The 16,562-nt window shown below is 51.5% G+C and overlaps 1 protein-coding gene across 1 annotated transcript in view; it reads left to right on the top strand.

Moving 5' to 3' along the window:
- The window catches only part of LOC121042307 (elongation factor-like GTPase 1), a 16,277-nt gene extending 753 nt beyond the window's left edge, over nucleotides 1-15,524 (top strand). Inside the window, exons 2-6 of the mRNA XM_040493498.1 lie at nucleotides 59-168; nucleotides 3,060-3,127; nucleotides 4,678-4,762; nucleotides 15,232-15,365; nucleotides 15,498-15,524. Coding sequence (XP_040349432.1) covers nucleotides 78-168; nucleotides 3,060-3,127; nucleotides 4,678-4,762; nucleotides 15,232-15,365; nucleotides 15,498-15,509 — 390 coding nt within the window. The 5' untranslated portion in view covers nucleotides 59-77 and the 3' untranslated portion in view covers nucleotides 15,510-15,524. The remainder of the gene's footprint in view (nucleotides 1-58; nucleotides 169-3,059; nucleotides 3,128-4,677; nucleotides 4,763-15,231; nucleotides 15,366-15,497) is intronic.
- The last annotated feature ends 1,038 nt before the right edge of the window (nucleotides 15,525-16,562 follow it).

Raw genomic sequence — 16,562 nt, 5'->3', positions numbered from 1 at the left:
GAAGTGAGGCTTTGGTGTTTAGCCCATGTGCCATTTGTAACACATCCCTAATTTTTAGTCCCAGGAAAGAAAGGACCATGGTGCTGAATAGTCTGGATAAGATGATCCAGCTGCAGAAAAACACAGCTAACATCAGGAATATCTGCATTCTGGCTCATGTCGACCATGGTAAGACTCCTTTCCGAACGGCTTATTTTCAGTCATTAGGGGGGTGTGTCTGCACATGTGTCAGAGCGGGGAGGGGACGCTGTTGGCTGTTGAGCCTGACGCTTGCGGAGGAGCAAGTATTCCTTTGGAAGGTTGATGTCCGCGGTGCTGGCCATAAAAGCGTTTGAAATGAACACGGCGAACTAGTGATTAGCATTCTTCGGTGGGGTGTATTTCATTGTGTGTTTTTTTTGTTTTTTTTAACGTTTATTTATTTTTGAGACAGAGAGAGAGCATGAACGGGGGAGGGTCAGAGAGAGGGAGACACAGAATCTGAAACAGGCTCCAGGCTCTGAGCTGTCAGCACAGAGCCTGACGCGGGGCTCGAACTCGCGGACCGCGAGATCATGACCTGAGCCGAGGTCGGACGCTTAACTGACTGAGCCACCCAGGCAGGCGCCCCTCATTGTGTGTTTTTTTTAAACGAGACCTTGAGGTTTTGTTGTTGTTGTTGTTGTTGAAATAAGCTATTTTGTTTTTTGTTTTTTGTTTTCTTGAAACGGCTTTGTAATCTAAAAAAGTCTAGTCTAGACACAGTGTCTCAGAGCCTGTGTGATGTGATTCTGCTTGACTCGTCGGGTGTTTCTTGAACGTCTGCTAGATTCGGGGGCTTTTGCTGCCTGTGTGGGAAGGGCAGAAACTTGTGACTGGGCCAGCAGTGGAAGCCTGGAGGAGATCTGGGGGTCGAGGCAGCACGAGGTGAGGGGCAGAGGGTGGACTCCGCAGGTCGGGACAGCTGGAGGGCTGGGAGGGCAGGGATGGGTTAAGAGGTTTCACAGCATAGTTGGTGTTAAAGGTGACCCCCGCAGGGGGACTCAAGATGGCAGGTGGGGACGCACGTTCCAAGTGGGGACGGCGTCAGTAGGCGAGAAGGGGACGCGTGTGACCGAAGCGCAGGACGCGGGCAGCGCAGAGGTAGCTAGGGGACGATGGTGCGCTGCTGACAGATCCCGTCTTTGCACCACCGCGTTGCTTCCTGCTAAGCGTGCTCTCCCTTTCGCACCCCTTCCTCCTGCAGTAGCCGCAGCCGGCTCAGAGGAGTGGGTGTGGTGGTGAGGCGGTGAGAGGGGAACGTGAGTGACGAGGCCGCCTGGGCCGTAGCTCACAGAGCGCTTCGTGCCGCCTAGGACTGGGATCCGGGTGAGCGCCACCCCGCCCTGGAGTGAGACAGCCCGGGGTCGGAACTCCCTTTGAAGTCACCTCGCCCTTGGGAGCGTCAGCACGCAGCGTCTAGACCTGGAAGACTCTGCCTGCCTTACGGGGCGGAGGGGGTCACCTGGGACGCTGGCCAGGAACCCTTGGCGGGTGCGCGCCCTGTCGTGACTCTGGTGGTTAACGTTTGCCGTTGGGTAGCAGGGAGCCACCGGGAGAGCAGAATAAAGCAGGGGTGTTGTAATCAACACCTTGGGAAGATTGGTCCGGCGGGAGTGTTCAGTGTGGATGGAAGGCAGAGAGGTCCGTTAGGTGGCCGTCGCTGTGGGCGGAACAGCCGCAGCGGAGTAGCCCGGGAGCTGAAAGGGCTGGTGGGGTCGCTTCGTGGGTGACGCCCGCCCACGGGTTTGTGTAGTTACGCTGCCCCCATTGCGAGGACCTGAGCTTTGACCGAAGTGTGGGTGTGTGTCCACGTCTGTGTATTTGCTTCGTGAATTAAAGCACGTGGCAGGTCAGTGGTGTGTGGTCCCAGGGATACAGCCAAAGTGCTGAAACACGGTGCTTTCTCAGCACCTGACGTCCTCGGGGAAATCTGCCTGCCAGACCTAGAGTGGTACCCGCTGGACGGCGGGGGAGTGACGCCCCAGGCCTGTGCGAACACACAGTATTTACGCGCCTCACGGAGAACGCGGCACGTGTGTTCTTCGGTGCTCCCGCTGACTGCTGTCTGGTTTGTACGGTTACCCATTCCGTGGCTTTGCTAAAATTCTTAGAGTGTACCAGGGACTTGGTTGTCCTAAGAAAAGACCCTCCGTTTGTCACTTCAGCCCAGCATTCTTTAAACAGTTATCTGTTTGTTGCACTTCACACTGTGTAGTCTTTGTAAAATCTCGCGTGAAACTCAGTGTGTGCCCGAGTCCAGACTTTACCCCGGAGGAGACCCTGGGGTGTGCGTCCCGGATCTGGGTGGCCTCGGTCGTAGCTGCGCTGTGGCCGATGTCGTCCGCAGGCTTGCCCTCCGCGGGAGGCGAGGGTGAGCTTCTTGGATTGCTTTGCTCATAAGTGTTTCCCGAAGACAGTTTAACTGGCAAGTGCCAGCTCGGGCCATCCTTGGGGACATGTGGCAGGTTATATTGTTGTCCCTTGGTGACGTCGTATGCCGTGTACCGTCCAGAGACGGACGTGAGTCTTCTGCCGTCGTGTTGTTCTGGCCACCGAGAGCTTCAGTCTGTGGCATGGCCGTTAGGGCTGTCACACGATGAATGTAGCGATACTTGATCGAGTTCTCGTGGGACAGAGTTTAGGAGCCACGTGGACGCTGCGCGTCACACGTTCTCTCTTGTCGCCGGCATGGTAGTGTGTCTCGTCACTGAAGAGTCTGCGTTTTACTCTGTCGGTTATGCGTCAGTTAAAAAAAAAGTTGCTCGATGACTTTTCGGGGGAGGGTGATGAGATCCACGGGTTGGAGCTACAGATTGCCAGCCCTCTGGAGCGTTAGGGTCTGTGTCCTTCCAGGTGACACTCCGTGCAGACAAACTCTTTGAAATGCTTATTATGTCTTAACTTCACTCAGTACAGGTAACTGGGAAATCTTGGCTTAACCAGTTCTTAAGGTCAGAAATTAATTCTGTAGATAGGATACATCATCCTTCCTCTTTAGGAAAAGAAATAGATTTGAATTACTATTGTTATTTTAACAGGAAAAACTACTCTGGCCGACTGTCTTATATCTAGCAACGGGATCATCTCCAGCCGCTTGGCAGGCAAGGTAAGTAGTTGCATTCGATGAAGTCTTGTTGCCTTTCAGTAGGTAGCAGCTGTCTGAGGTGTGATGTATTCGTAGACATCCAGGAAGAGGGCAAAGCCCAGTTTATGTGTCTGAGAAGCTGCTCGTCTATTTAGCAAGATAATATAGATGTTGAGAAAGGTATTTTATGTTGCTGTATAGTAATACGTCCTAAATGCAGAAATGAGTTTTTGTAACAAGTCCGGTGACGGCTGGCCCAGCTGTGGAAGCTCTCACGGAGCGCGAGGTTCTGTGGAGGACGAGTGTGTGGTTTGGGGAGACGCCGGCAGGTGGGGGAGCACAGTGGACAAAGGGGATCGGGGCTGACTTGGGTGCTGTCCTAGATTCGGGGGGAGCATTTGCCTGGAGGCCCCGGGAGAGGAAAAGTCCTGGTGGAGAGAATGCCGGATTCCGGAAGAACTTGAAGGCAGCTGGAGTCTGAGGGTCATGATGAAAATAGTGTCTTAGGAAATGAAATTAAAGAGATCTTTGTTTCTAGCTGCGAGTGTAAGTTACTCGCAGTAGAAAAATAGAGCAGTTCCTTCCCCCAATGAGTTGAGGATATGATCAGTGGAGTTGATCACAGAGCTGGCATTTCCGATCTGTAGGGAAGAGACGAGCCTCTCCACGCATTGTCCTCGGACAGTTGGTTATCTGCGGGGAAAATAAATAAAATTGGACTTCTCCTTAACACCGCACACAGAAATCAGCATGTAATTGAAACAGTCGTATGTGAGAAGCAAAATTATAAAACTTGGGGAAAGAATATAGGAAAGTACTTCTGTGACCTCAAGAGAAGGTTTCGTCAATGAGACGAAGAAGTACGTCCCGTTATGTAGGTTTGATCAACTCAAGTACATTGCAACTAAGAACATCTGTTCATCAGGAAATGCCATAAAAAAAAGTGAGAAGACAAGCCTGGTAAGTGGGAGAAAATAGTAATAACACATCATTGACAAAGGTCTAATATTCAGGGACTGTAAATAGCTTCTATTCGGAACAGAGCAAATCTGTAATATAACCATTAAAAAGATGGACAAAAATCTTGAACAGGAAACTCCCAGAAGAGGAATGCCACATGGCCAGTGTGGCAAACTACGATACTCAACCCCACTGACAGTCGGAGAGATGTAAATTAAAAAAATAATCATTTATCATCGTTTATCAGTATTTGTTTATCATTGATCATGGAAAAAGGAGTGAAGGCTCCTGATGCTTCTAGAGATCTTCGGTTTCAGTGTTTGCCCAGACTTCGTCAGACAGCCTAGGAGCAGGGAGAGAACGACCGGCCCCCGCGTGCTACATGCCGGGGAGGGCGTGCGGAACCGGAATGCGTGCGGAATGTGGTGCTGTCTCTCGGGGCGTCCGCTCTCTTCCCTTGGCAGCTCACCTTCCTCACCCCCTCCCCACATTAACAAACTACGAAGGACTTTTAGTTTAAAAATGATGCGTTTAAAGCAAAAGTCCAGCTCAGACCGTCTTAGTGTCAACATTTCACTGGGAAGTAAGGATGCGTATGTTGCATTTTACAGTTAAGGTACATGGACAGCAGAGAAGACGAACAGGTTCGAGGGATCACTATGAAGTCGAGTGCCATTTCCCTACATTATGCCAAAGGTAAATCAATCTGTGTTTTTATTTTTAAATTTTTTTTTTTTAACATTTATTTTTGAGACAGAGAGAGAGCATGAATGGGGGAGGGTCAGAGAGAGGGAGACACAGAATCTGAAGCAGGCTCCAGGCTCTGAGCTGTCAGCACGGAGCCCAACGCGGGGCTCGAACTCACGGACCGTGAGATCATGACCTGAGCCGAAGTCGGCCGCTTAACCGACTGAGCCACCCAGGCGCCCCAATCAATCTGTGTTTTAAAGAAAAATAGTTTGTTTCTTCAGTGTCCTCCTTTCTGTTTCCGGATTAAGTGTATGCTTCCGTTTCCATGCTTTGTACTCCACAAATTTCCTTCTGGCCTCTGATGATCTGATGCCAGAGTCAGGCTGTCCAGACTCGGATGCAGATGGGGACCTCTGACCGGCCTGAGGGTGAAGAGCTGGCAGTTCACACCTGCCCACGTCCCCCCAGGTGATCGTACGGATTTCTCCACCAGGAGGGTCGCAAGGCCTTAGCCTTCCATTCCTGGCTGGATCCTTCTTCTGTCCTGTGGCCTCAGTACTGGCTTTAGAATCTTACTCACTTGGGTTGCCTTGTTCGTTACAGTTTGCTCTCCCCTAAATCGGGATGTCGTTTTGACAGTAACACTTGCAGAACTGATGTGACAGAAGTAGTCGTACAAGTATATGACATATATGTGAATACTCACCAAAAAGCCTGTGTTAGTAAAAATAATGCCGACAACCTTCGTGTCTGCCTTTGGAAAATGACCAAGTAAACTGATACATCCGTGCTGTGAAACGCACGCAGCTGTTCGAACCACTGTATGTTGTCGTGTAGAAAAAATGTGTTGACAAAAGCAAGTTGCAGAGTAAATATGTGTAAGATGGGAGCGTGTTTTGGGAATAAAATACCAAGTGTGCAGATAAAGATGTCTGGAAGGCAACGTACCGAAGCCTTAACGCCAGTATCCGCGTTATGTGAAACTTAGTTTTCAAAACATTTACTTTTGTACCATTTGGAAATTTGACACAAAATGTGTATTTTTTTAATTAGAAGAAAATAATAAAGTTCTGTTTCATTTCCCTAATGGATCTGTGGTTCGTCTTCCGCAGTGTTCTATATCTGACACTGACTCCCAGGAATATTCTGGGAGGTGTGACTGTATTGTCTTTGACGCCGGTCTTTAAAATATTTTTGTGTTAAACCAGCCTTGAAGCTCTTGGGTATTCTTGGTGAATTCCACGTGTTTAATATTTAAAGTAATGCCTTATGTTTTTAAAACTACCTCTCACATTTTAAAAGGTATGTCCTCATTCTGTGAGCCAGCCAGTGGGGCAGCGCTCCGTTTATTTGCCACCTCCCCTTATTTTTATAGACCTCACGAGCTTTGCAGCCTGCCTTTTTCCACATTCAGACCGTTAGTCTCTCTTTGTTGGATGATTCCTCTAGGGTCAGCTTCTGGATTCTGTCTCCAGGTCCTCCACCCCCTTTTGCAAGCATCACGGTTTACTTTCTATCGATACCACTCGCCCGTTCCAGTGCACTGGTCTCTCTGGTTTAGCGCGGGAGGAGCCCGGCTCTAGGGCCCTGGAGGTTGAATGGTCTGCCCTCCGTTTTGTTCAGCTCTGACCTTGGGCGCCTCACTCCCAGACTGTTTTAGATGCGCTCCCTTGACTACACAGAACCGAGGCTTAAGCCCGCATGTGCTGCGGAGGGTCGGCTTATTGAAAGAATGTGTGTGCTATGACATTGGAGAAATGTTCCTGAAAACCGAAAACCAGGAGTGTTCATTGGAGTGACGGCTCATAGAAATTGAAGGCAGACGTTGATTCTGGATCCCAGACGGCCCCAGGTACCGTTGGGACAAGTTAAGGATCTTCCCTCTGCAGCCCCACCGTGAGGTACCCTTGGGTTTTGTTCTCTGTCTTTGTTTCTGTTACCCTGTGAGTCTTTTCTCTGTCACAGCTTTTCCCTCCTCTTAGTGTCCCCGTCTGCAGAAACTCCCCTCGGCCTGAACTCTGTTTTTTCATCCTGTTTCCATTGCTTACTGCTGCTTTCTCTTGTGTTTCCGATCGCACATTCTCAGGAGCAAGATGTGGCCGGGCTTATCTGTTCTGCCAGGCCCGGGCAGAGGTGGCACCTGTGGATGGGCCACCCGCGGGTCGGACGGCCGCCTCCTAGTCTGATTAGTGCCGATGGGAGTGCGGAGTCGTAAGGTGTCAGCTGTGTCTCTCTGGGAGCGTGATTGCCTGGCGGGGGCTCTGGCGTAGACATTTGTCACACCTGACGGCTGGTGCACAGTCTCCTCTCCACACGTACAAAGAGTAGGGCACATGCCCTCAGACACCTCAGACACGAGATACGCTCCTATCTATGTCTCAGTCCTGATTGTCTGCAAGAGGGTGTTCCTGCCGTGAACGTGGGGCCATCCGAGGGGGACCTCCTCCTGGAGGAGGGAAACCTGATGGTGAAGAAACTCCACGGGTGGCTTTTGTTTCCTGTGTCTGCCCCTTCTTCCTGCCCCCCTCCAAATAACCTCTTAATTAACATTTAGCACAGAGATTCTTTTCTAAGTGCTTTCTGGTTCTGACACTTGATCTAACCGGCTTTCAAAAATTTTTTCAAATCCTTATTTGGATCGAAAGAGTATTTTTCTAGTTTAAAGTAAATAAATAGGCTTACAAAACCCAGGCACGTATTAGAAATGCTGTTGAAAACCCAAGCATGTTCTAGAAGGTGATACAGTATCACCTTCTATATCGTCCTCCAGGGACCCAATTCTTCCTTGAGAAGAAGATGGAGCCTCCTGTCTTTACCTTTGTCACCAAAGTTTGCTTCAAGGGTCGGGACCATGTTGTTAAACCTTGTTATTTTCCTGTTTTGTACCTCTCTCTGTGTCCTTCCCACAGGGATATCGTACATTTACCCGGTCAAGAGTTAGGACATACTCCTGGCAACGTACTTTCTATAAAAAAAAAAATTCTAAGGGGATGTAATTCCTTTGAATCGTTTAGCCTAGAGTTCAGATAAAGATGAGAGAGATGTCTTTAAGTGGGTCAGATAATTTGAAATTCATGGACTGTTCTTTGAAGAGTCTCAAGGCATTTTTGCTTTCATTTCTGTTCTATAGCCATTCTTTACACCGGTTCATAAATATTGCTGTCCTGGAACTTCTGAAATGAAGTGTTCATTCTAATTCATCTTTTTAAAAATTCTAAATAAATTGGGGTGCCTGGGTGGCTCAGTTGGTTAAGCCTCCGACCATTGATCTGTGCTCAGGTCATGATCTCATAGTTCGTGGGATCGAGCCCCGAGTGGGGCTTTGTGCTGACAGCGCAGAGCCTGCTTGGGATTCTCTCTCTTTCCCTCTGTCTCTGCCCCTCCTCCGTGCTCTCTCTCGCTCGCTCTCTCAGAATGATAAACTTTAAAAAGAAAATTCTAAATAAATTTACACGTTTCACATTTGTGTGTATTATAGAAAATTCTATACATTATGGAACACCCGAATGAAATAAAAATCACTCCAGTTTTACCATGTCATGTTTTCACATTTTACGTCTAATCCAGCCGTACTCGTGTGTGTGTGCATGTGTGCATATATGCACATGCAGGCTGTGAGGTCTCTAACTAAATTTCCCCCCCAAATAATGAACTACTAACTACAGTACCAGACAGATGTGATTATCACCGTATTACTGGTTCTTGATGTGGTGTTGGTGCGGACACCTCTACGTGAGCAAGGCCATCCGGGTAGGCCCATTAAGGGCTAGAGAGTGCATTGTACCCACCCGTGAAATACCCCGTAACCTCCAGGCGGGGACGGATGCCATTCAGCCACAGCAACTGATGCTCTGTGGGAATCTTTTTCAAGAAAAGGTGGCGTTGAGATTTTGGTAAAATCTTCCAATTTTTAAACTACTGGCAATTTAAAATTTTTTTAAACACCATGTAGAACAAATTGTAGTGGACTTTAATTCTTAGGCTTTCTGTTTGTAATGTGAGGCATACGCTAGCTAACAACCTGGTTCGGTGGGACTTTCCGGATCCAGCCGGGAGGCAGCCACGTGTGGCTCGGAGGCCAAGAATAGGCAGGGCGTTGTGCGGGCTCACCTGCTCTTAATCTCCAGAGACCGGGCCAGGGGAGGGGACTCATGCCACCCGCATTCACATGAGGCCAGCACGCACCAGAAGGTTCTTCTCACTCAGACGCAGTAGCTTCCCTTTCCTTCCGGAAACGTGAACAATAACCCACAGTCCCGATGGTTGTCCTAGTTGTGGGATGGAGGCTGGGAGGGACGGGCTCCGTTGTCCCTTGTTTGACTGCAGGTCAGACATTTTCCTCTTAAGATAACGCTTTTCTTTGTGAAGCATTCCGTTGGTGGCAGGTGTAAGAAAATGGGATCCTGGGCCGGGAGCCTCAGATACGGGATTTTGTGTGATCGTCACGGTGGCCCTGGAGACGCGTACTACCCTCATTTTACATACGTACCGAGTGGAGTTCGTGGAGTTTCAGGAATTTTCCCGGGGAGAGAGTGGCTAGCATGGGGCAGTGGTCCTGGGAACCACGTGCTCACACCCCCAGCTCGCTCAGCTGGGCCCGGGTCTGGAGGAGGCGGGTCAGCGCAGACCGTGACCGGCGGCCCCCGAGGCCGGCGGCTCCCGTCCACAAGGGATCGCGTAGGCTACGTACAGATGTCTGGGGCCAGCGTCAACCACGTGCCCGCTGCGCTCGGTCACTGCCCTCGATGGAAGCCTCTCCAGCGTCTCTTCCCCGCGTTTCTGTGGCTTTACCGCCCTCCGTCAGCCTCCCTCTGCTCCTCTCCTTCCCGAAACTTACACTCTGCGGACATCCCGAGGGAGACCGGCATCCCTGCCTCCTTGCCGTCTTGTCGCCATTCTCTCCGCCGCCTCCAGGCTGTTTTCCCAGGACACTGCTCTGCCTGTCCTTCTTTCTGGTGAACGCTGCTCCTTCCTCCCGCATCTGTCTCTGGGGTGAGACGCGGGGTTGCCATTCTCTTCGTTCCCTGGTCCTAGTTCAAAGCTTAATTCTTCCAGCCTTGTTTTAACACCCCATCTCTTTTGAGATTCATCCCGTCTAACTGCTCTCGTCTTTCTTGTCCTAGTCGGCTCCTGATGACGGTGCCTGCTTGTTAGTGACTTTGGGGCCTGGCTCATAATTTCCCTTTTTACCCAAATCTGCCAAGTTCACCTTCACCGTGCCCGACAGTGGCGTCTCCGGCAGCGTGGGCTCCTGCTTCTCCACCCGCTCGCTGTCAGGGCTCCTTTCTCGATTGTAGCCTTGCCTGGAACTGCCCATGGTGACGTTTCGGGATCGAAGGCTCCCTTGCCTCCAGTCCTGATTCTCTCCTGCTCTCACCTGTGTGGTCAAGCACCCATTCTCTGACTTGACGATGTTCATGAGTGCCCTTCATTCACTCCCGGCCTCTGACAGCCCGGATTTGTCATTCTGCCGGCAGTCTCTCCAAGGTCCTCGGTGTCTTTGCTCCCTCGGCCTTCAGTCTTATTTCTGCTGGCAAAAGTCTGACCCTTGACACAGCCAGCTCTACACCCTTTCCTCCCATCCCGGCTGCTGTCCCGGCCGGTCCGCGGGGCTGTGGCACTCCCCTCTCTCCTCTGCCGGGTCGCGTGCGTTCTCTCCAGCGGGCCATTTGAACCTCCTTCTGGACCCCCACCCACCTCCCTTCTCCTCCCTCAACCTCGGCTGGCATCCTTACCTGCTGGGTCCCACAAATGGAAAAGATTCAGCTGCTTGCCAGCCGAAATTTGCCATGCCTCAAAACGTAATGGTAGTAGTTTGGTTTTTTTTTTTTTTTAATGTTTATTTATTTTTGAGAGAGAGAGAGAGAGAGAGAGAGAGAGACAGACAGACAGACACAGAGTCCGAAGCAGGCTCCAGGCTCTGAGCTGTCAGCACAGAACCTGACGCGGGGCTTGAACCCACAGACCACGAGATCGTGACCTGAGCCGAAGTTGGACGCTCAACCGACTGAGCCACCCAGGTGCCCCAAAATGTAATGGTATTAGTATCTTTGCTGACTCTTCTCCTGTTACCACGAAAGGGCCGTGCTCTGGACTTGTGTCCTATGGAGTGTCTTCTCTCCTGTAACTTCATCCTCTCTGCTTCTAAGGATGCTCAAGGCTGCCTCATCTTTAGAAAGATGACGTTCATACACCCTTCTAGCCCCATGTCCCCTGTGCTGTCCTGGTCAAAGGTGTGTTGCTGTCACTCAGCTTCTTGACCCTGGGACCCGCACCTTATTCATGGCACATACGACCAGTAAAATTGAGTAAAAGGCCATGGTCCCTGACCTTTCCTCCAGGGTGACGTAAACAGATTCCAAGCAAGTTGCCAAGTTTGGAACCCTCACGTAGGTTCCGAGAAACGAACGTCGACCTTTTTCTTATGCAAGGCTTCTTTATCCTGGTTCCTACTCATACATCCTTTTGAGCGAAAATGCCAGTGATGGACGAATCAAGACGGCGTGGACGTGTCGTTACTAGATTTACTCCCCACGCAGCAGGGTTTCAAAGGCGGAGAAGCTCTCCGTGATGTCAGTTCAGGATGTGGCCACGGGCTGAGCTGCGGTGTCCGTGGGCACACGCAGAGCCCAGGGCCGGTGAGGTAAAGCGTAGCCAGGGGAGGCCCACATGTGGTCTGACCTGTTTTGTGCTGGGAGGAGTCTGGAGAGGACTTCGGGATGGGCCGTGCGGCAAGAAGCCTCATTTGTCGGCCATTCAGGGTTGCATGTGGATCACTGTTTCCTCCCTCCTCCCTAAGCCACCTCACGTTTGACGTTTTTGCTGGTGGGGTCAACCACCCATGACCTCTTCCTGTAACAGCCTTCTCATGAGCACACGCTCAGTTCTCCTGCTGGGACCTTTTCCCTGTGTCAGCAGATGGGAGAGAAAATGCATCGCGTGGTTCCGTGAAATAAGCCATCTTGGTTGATCTTACATGATTTTATACATTAATTTAAGATATAAAAAGGGACGACTGTGGGATCTCCTGTGGAAGCCTGTGGCTGCCATATAGTTGGGGTAAATTCATGTCCGTGAGTGTTCCGTGTTCTAGGCGATGTCCTCAGAAACACGGTCTCATGGCCCCGGTTCTGCCTGTATTCCCGACACTTCGGTTGTGGGAAGTGGCATTCTCCCGGTGTGCTGGGGCATAAAGACGCCTGTGTGATGTACACATCATCGTCCACGAGAGGAGTGTGTCTCTTCCTTCGTTTGAAGCACGTTTTCTCTCCTCAGCTTTCCGCGTGTGTGTTGGCGAACATCTCCAGTGTTTTGGGGATTGAATGTGACCTTACGGGAAGTTTCCTCTTCGCAGGGATCTTTGGCAGGTGCTCGTGACAGATGTGCATCTTCAAATGAAACGGTGATCCGTGGTGCTTTAAAACTGGAGGACTCACGGGCAAGGGAGACATTATTTTCCCATAACTCCCTAATGGCAGAAATTTTGTGCAAGGTGCCTCCCATGATTAACTTCAGGTCTTCCAACTTTTCCTTTTCCCCAGTTGCCTGGAACATAAAAAAAAAAAAAAAAAAAAAAAAGGATTGGTGCTCTGCTGATTAGACCAGTGCCTGAAATGAAGGAGCATATTTTGGAAGGCCTGGGATGGATGGTTTAATGCTTTAGCAGGAGTCCGTCCTGTGCACAGCTTCAGGACTGAGGGACAAATCAGAAAGATCATTTAGGGGGTGCCTGGGTGGCTCAGTCGGGCATCTGACTTCAGCTCAGGTCATGATACCACATTCCATGAGTTCGAGCCCCGCGTCGGGCTCTGTGCTGACAGCTCGGAGCCTGGGGCCTGCTTCGGATTCCATGTCTCCCTCTCTCTGCCCCTTTTCTGCTCAGGGAAACAAGTCAGGGAGGCACATTGTGGCTGAAGACAGCAGACCAGTTGCACTTACTGGCTTCCTTCCCCCTGTGAGGGACATTGGATTTCTCTTCCCCACTTTTGACATTGAGTTTGAAGGTATTGGGAAAGAGTTAAGATGAAAATAGTTGTTGCGAGTCAGAGACTGGCCCTGTGCTGAGCTCGGCACTCGTCAGCCACGTGACTGAGAAGGGCGCTGGTCTTCCCCCATCAGACACACTGGGGAGGTCGGACAGGCTTCTGTGTTACAGGGCTCCTCGAGCCTTTACTAGGGTGTATGTGCGTGGTGAGCCTCTTCCTCACCCCTCCACCCCGCCACTGCGTTTCCCAAAGGGTTTTGATCACGCACTCTTTTTCCCACGTATGCAAGTGAAAACACTTGGTGTGTCCCTAGCTTTCTGTTGCTTTCTAGATCTGGACTTGCTGTCTCTGCGTGAGTTTCAGGGGGTCTGGATTTAGATGCCTCATTAGAGGAGTACAGACAGACAGATGGCTAGAGAGATAGGTATGTTTGTTTTTTCTGGGTGTTACTCGAAGTTCTGTAACCCCCGTAAAAGGCAAGAGCCCGAGGAAGGAAGCCCGAGGTTTCTCTGGGAGTGCATTTTTAAATTCTGTAAAGAACCTGACAGCAGACACTGTCTCTGCAAGTTCTGGATCCGGTCCGGGTATTCCTGGGTGTCAAGGTGCTTACGGTTGTCCCACACTGGAGTCTGGAGTTCATCCAAATGAACGAGCCAGGGTTGCCCAGCTGCACAGCATAAAGGAGTCAAGACCTCCGTGTCAGACAGACCTGGGCGTGTTTCCGGCCAGCTACTCAGTGGCCTTGGGTACCTCTCCTCCCTTCCGGGGGCGTGCTTATCTAGGAAATGAAGGGTTAGGCTAGGACAATGCAGAGAGATTCTAGGCGTCTCACGGCTTCTGTTTCACGTGGCAGGAGCTGATAGGACCCTGGACTCCCTTGCCGCTGCCCATTTTCCTCTGGCTTATTCTATAGAGGGCATGGCTTATCCCAGAGGGTGCTGTGAGTCCTGACAGTAAGGCCCCACTGAGGCCCGGGGGCCACTGCCCCAGGGCCCGGGGTCTTTGACAGCTTTGGTCTTCTTTGGAGCTGTCCAGGTCCTGTGTCTGCTTGGAGCCCTCCCCGGTGGGGGCAGCGGAGCCAGAAATCCGTATAAAGCAATTTGCACGAGAAGACCGGGAACACGTTGCGGGTGGGGATGTGTAAGAAGCAGCCTGTTGCTAATTGATGGCGGTCTCTCCCACTGAGCCCCAGTGCACCTTGGAGTCCTTAACCCGGTGCTCTGAAGTCCCCGACCGGTGGAGTCTGGGCAGGAGAGATGACCTTGGTGCCGTCCTGAGTGGGGTGGTTAAAGTATGTGTTCGGAGTCTGCCAGGTTTAACTGCCACACGACCATTTGAAACTCTTTGATCTCGGGCGGTTTACCTTGGATTGCATTCTACCTAGAAGTCCTTGAGAAGGACGCTTAGCTCTTCTGTGCCCGAGTTTCCCGCTCTGTGAAATCGGGCTCGTGGCAGCGACAACCTCAAAGGGCGGTGGGCTGGTAAACGCAGGACAGTGTGTGTAGAATGCTTGGGGCAGAGCCAGGCCCTGAGAGTCCAAGGACATGGGCCCTGGCTGTGCCCCTTGTGGTGGTGGCCACTCTTAGCCCCGTCCCCTGGGGCGCAAGGCATGTCGTCAGGGTGTTCCAGCTGGATGGGGGGGAAACGGGTCTAAATGGCCTTCCAGGTGTAAGTCTGGCCCTTGGGTTCCGGAGTGGTTCTGGAGCCCGTGGTCTCTCTAATTGTGATCTGGCGTGACATGTCTGTGCCCTGAGGTGACTTATCGTCCTGGCCTGTCTGGAACTGACTTAGGGGTGTTAATGGGATGTGGGACTGACTTGGGGTTTGATAGAACAGGGACTTTCAGGGCTTGGGACAAATCGCATGGTCATCACCCTCCTAAAAGCTGAATGGTCTTCTTCCTCGTGAGGCCTCAAGGGGGTGATCCGCGTGTGCACGTGGCACGTAGCGCACCGCTCGACGCGTCGTGACTCCCTGGATTTGCGTGTCTAAGTCTCAGATTCACACCCTGCTCTCTGCGAGCTTGTAGGGAAGCCGTGGCCACGTGCTTTGTGTCTTTTTGAGTCTGCATTTCCTGTTTGGGCCCCTCTTGACCAGCTTTTACATCCAGGCGTTGTTTTCTGCCGGTCTCGACTTCCAACCTGTAGAGCGAATGTGGTAATAATGTTCACCTCACGGGGCCCTGCTGAGGGTTCGGTAACGTGGGATTGCGCGTCCTGAGGCACGTCTAGCACAGTGCCTGGCTCACAGAAGCCCTTAGTAAGTGGCCCCTTCTAGAACAACGAAGTCCGGCAACGTTAGGGAGAGATGCCCCTTGGGATCGGAGGTCCGTCGGTGGGAACCCCCACGTCGGGGCAATGGTGGTGGGTCGACCTGTTTGGCTTCTTTAGCTCTATTGTGTCTCCCGGCCCCTTTCTCATTGTGAATGCCTGGGAGGGAGCGCTGTGTGCCCGCACGACGGAAAATGTGTGTTTTCTGGCTCTGTTGTAGGTGGTGAGGACTACCTGATTAACCTCATAGACTCTCCAGGACACGTGGACTTCTCCTCCGAGGTGTCCACGGCCGTGCGCGTGTGTGACGGCTGCATCATCGTGGTCGATGCTGTGGAAGGAGTCTGCCCACAGGTAGGAGGTCCTGATGTGGGGCTCGGTCACTGGATGAGGAGGGCGGGGACGGGGGGAGGGACTCCGCAAGGATGGCTCTGTGCCATTCTGGACATTCTGCTGATGGAAAGTTGGCTGTACGTTTCATTCGAGAACGTTCTGTGATGGAGTCAGTCACCCACATCTTGAAGGGATCATAGCGACGATGACCGTCCCTTTCAGTACTTGGCAGTGTCTACGATGCCCTCTCAGAGAGGATCCGGCCAAGTCTGGGGGTGTTGAACTTGAGGAGGATTCTCATGAGAGGTCGTCGATGGCAAGAGGCCAATCCAGTTGTCCCCCGCGTGAGATTCTCTTCTGTGGGCTTCTTGGGCTGTGGTTCCACCCCTGCCACCTCCCCCCCCCCCCCCGCACCTCTCCCTCTCCCCCCGCCTCAGTGGGAAAGGAGGGGGTGTGTGGTGGGAGCTCTCCAGGCTTGGTTCTTATAAGGCCTTGTTTGGAGGCCTTACGTTTTATCTTAAAAAACGCCGTCACCTTTGTATCCTACTTCTTAACATACCCTCGTACGTTTTACTATTAAAAAACGTATTTTTTTGGGGGGCGCCTGGGTGGCTCAGTCGGTTGAGCGTCCGACTTCGGCTGAGGTCACAATCTCGTGGTCTGTGAGTTCAAGCCCCTCGTTGGGCCCTGTGCTGACGGCTCAGAGCCTGGAGCCTGCTTCGGATTCTGTCTCCCTCTCTCTCTGCCCCTCCCCTGCTCATGGTCTGTCTCTGTCTGTCACAAAAATAAATAAAACATTAAAAAAAATTTTTTTTTAAGTTTATTATTTTTGAGACAGTGTGCAAGCAGGGGAGGGGTGGAGAGAGGGAGACACAGAATCCAAGGAGGCTCCAGGCTCTGAGCCGTCAGCACAGAGCCCAACACGGGGCTCGAACTCACAGACCGTGAGATTGTGACCTGAGCCCAAGTCAGACGCTTAACCGACTGAGCCATCCAGGCACCCCAATATTTTTAAAAAAGGATAATAAAAGGTTTAAATTACTCAGATGGAGGAGATTTGATAATTGCAAGAAGTTGTGCTGTAATTGTGCTGTTGCTTCCCCTCTGAGCCCTGAGGGCTCAGGTCCCCCAACTTGCGAGACAGAGCCTTCATCTCTGTCCTGAAAGGATGGTGGTGTTAATGCACCTGACTTCAGAATAGCAGAGCAGCGGTTTGCT

This window comes from Herpailurus yagouaroundi, unplaced genomic scaffold (assembly GCF_014898765.1).
Source record: "Herpailurus yagouaroundi ecotype Mexico unplaced genomic scaffold, PumYag 185, whole genome shotgun sequence".
Classification (NCBI taxonomy): Eukaryota; Metazoa; Chordata; class Mammalia; order Carnivora; family Felidae; genus Herpailurus; species Herpailurus yagouaroundi.
This window is presented reverse-complemented; position numbering and strand designations above follow the sequence as displayed.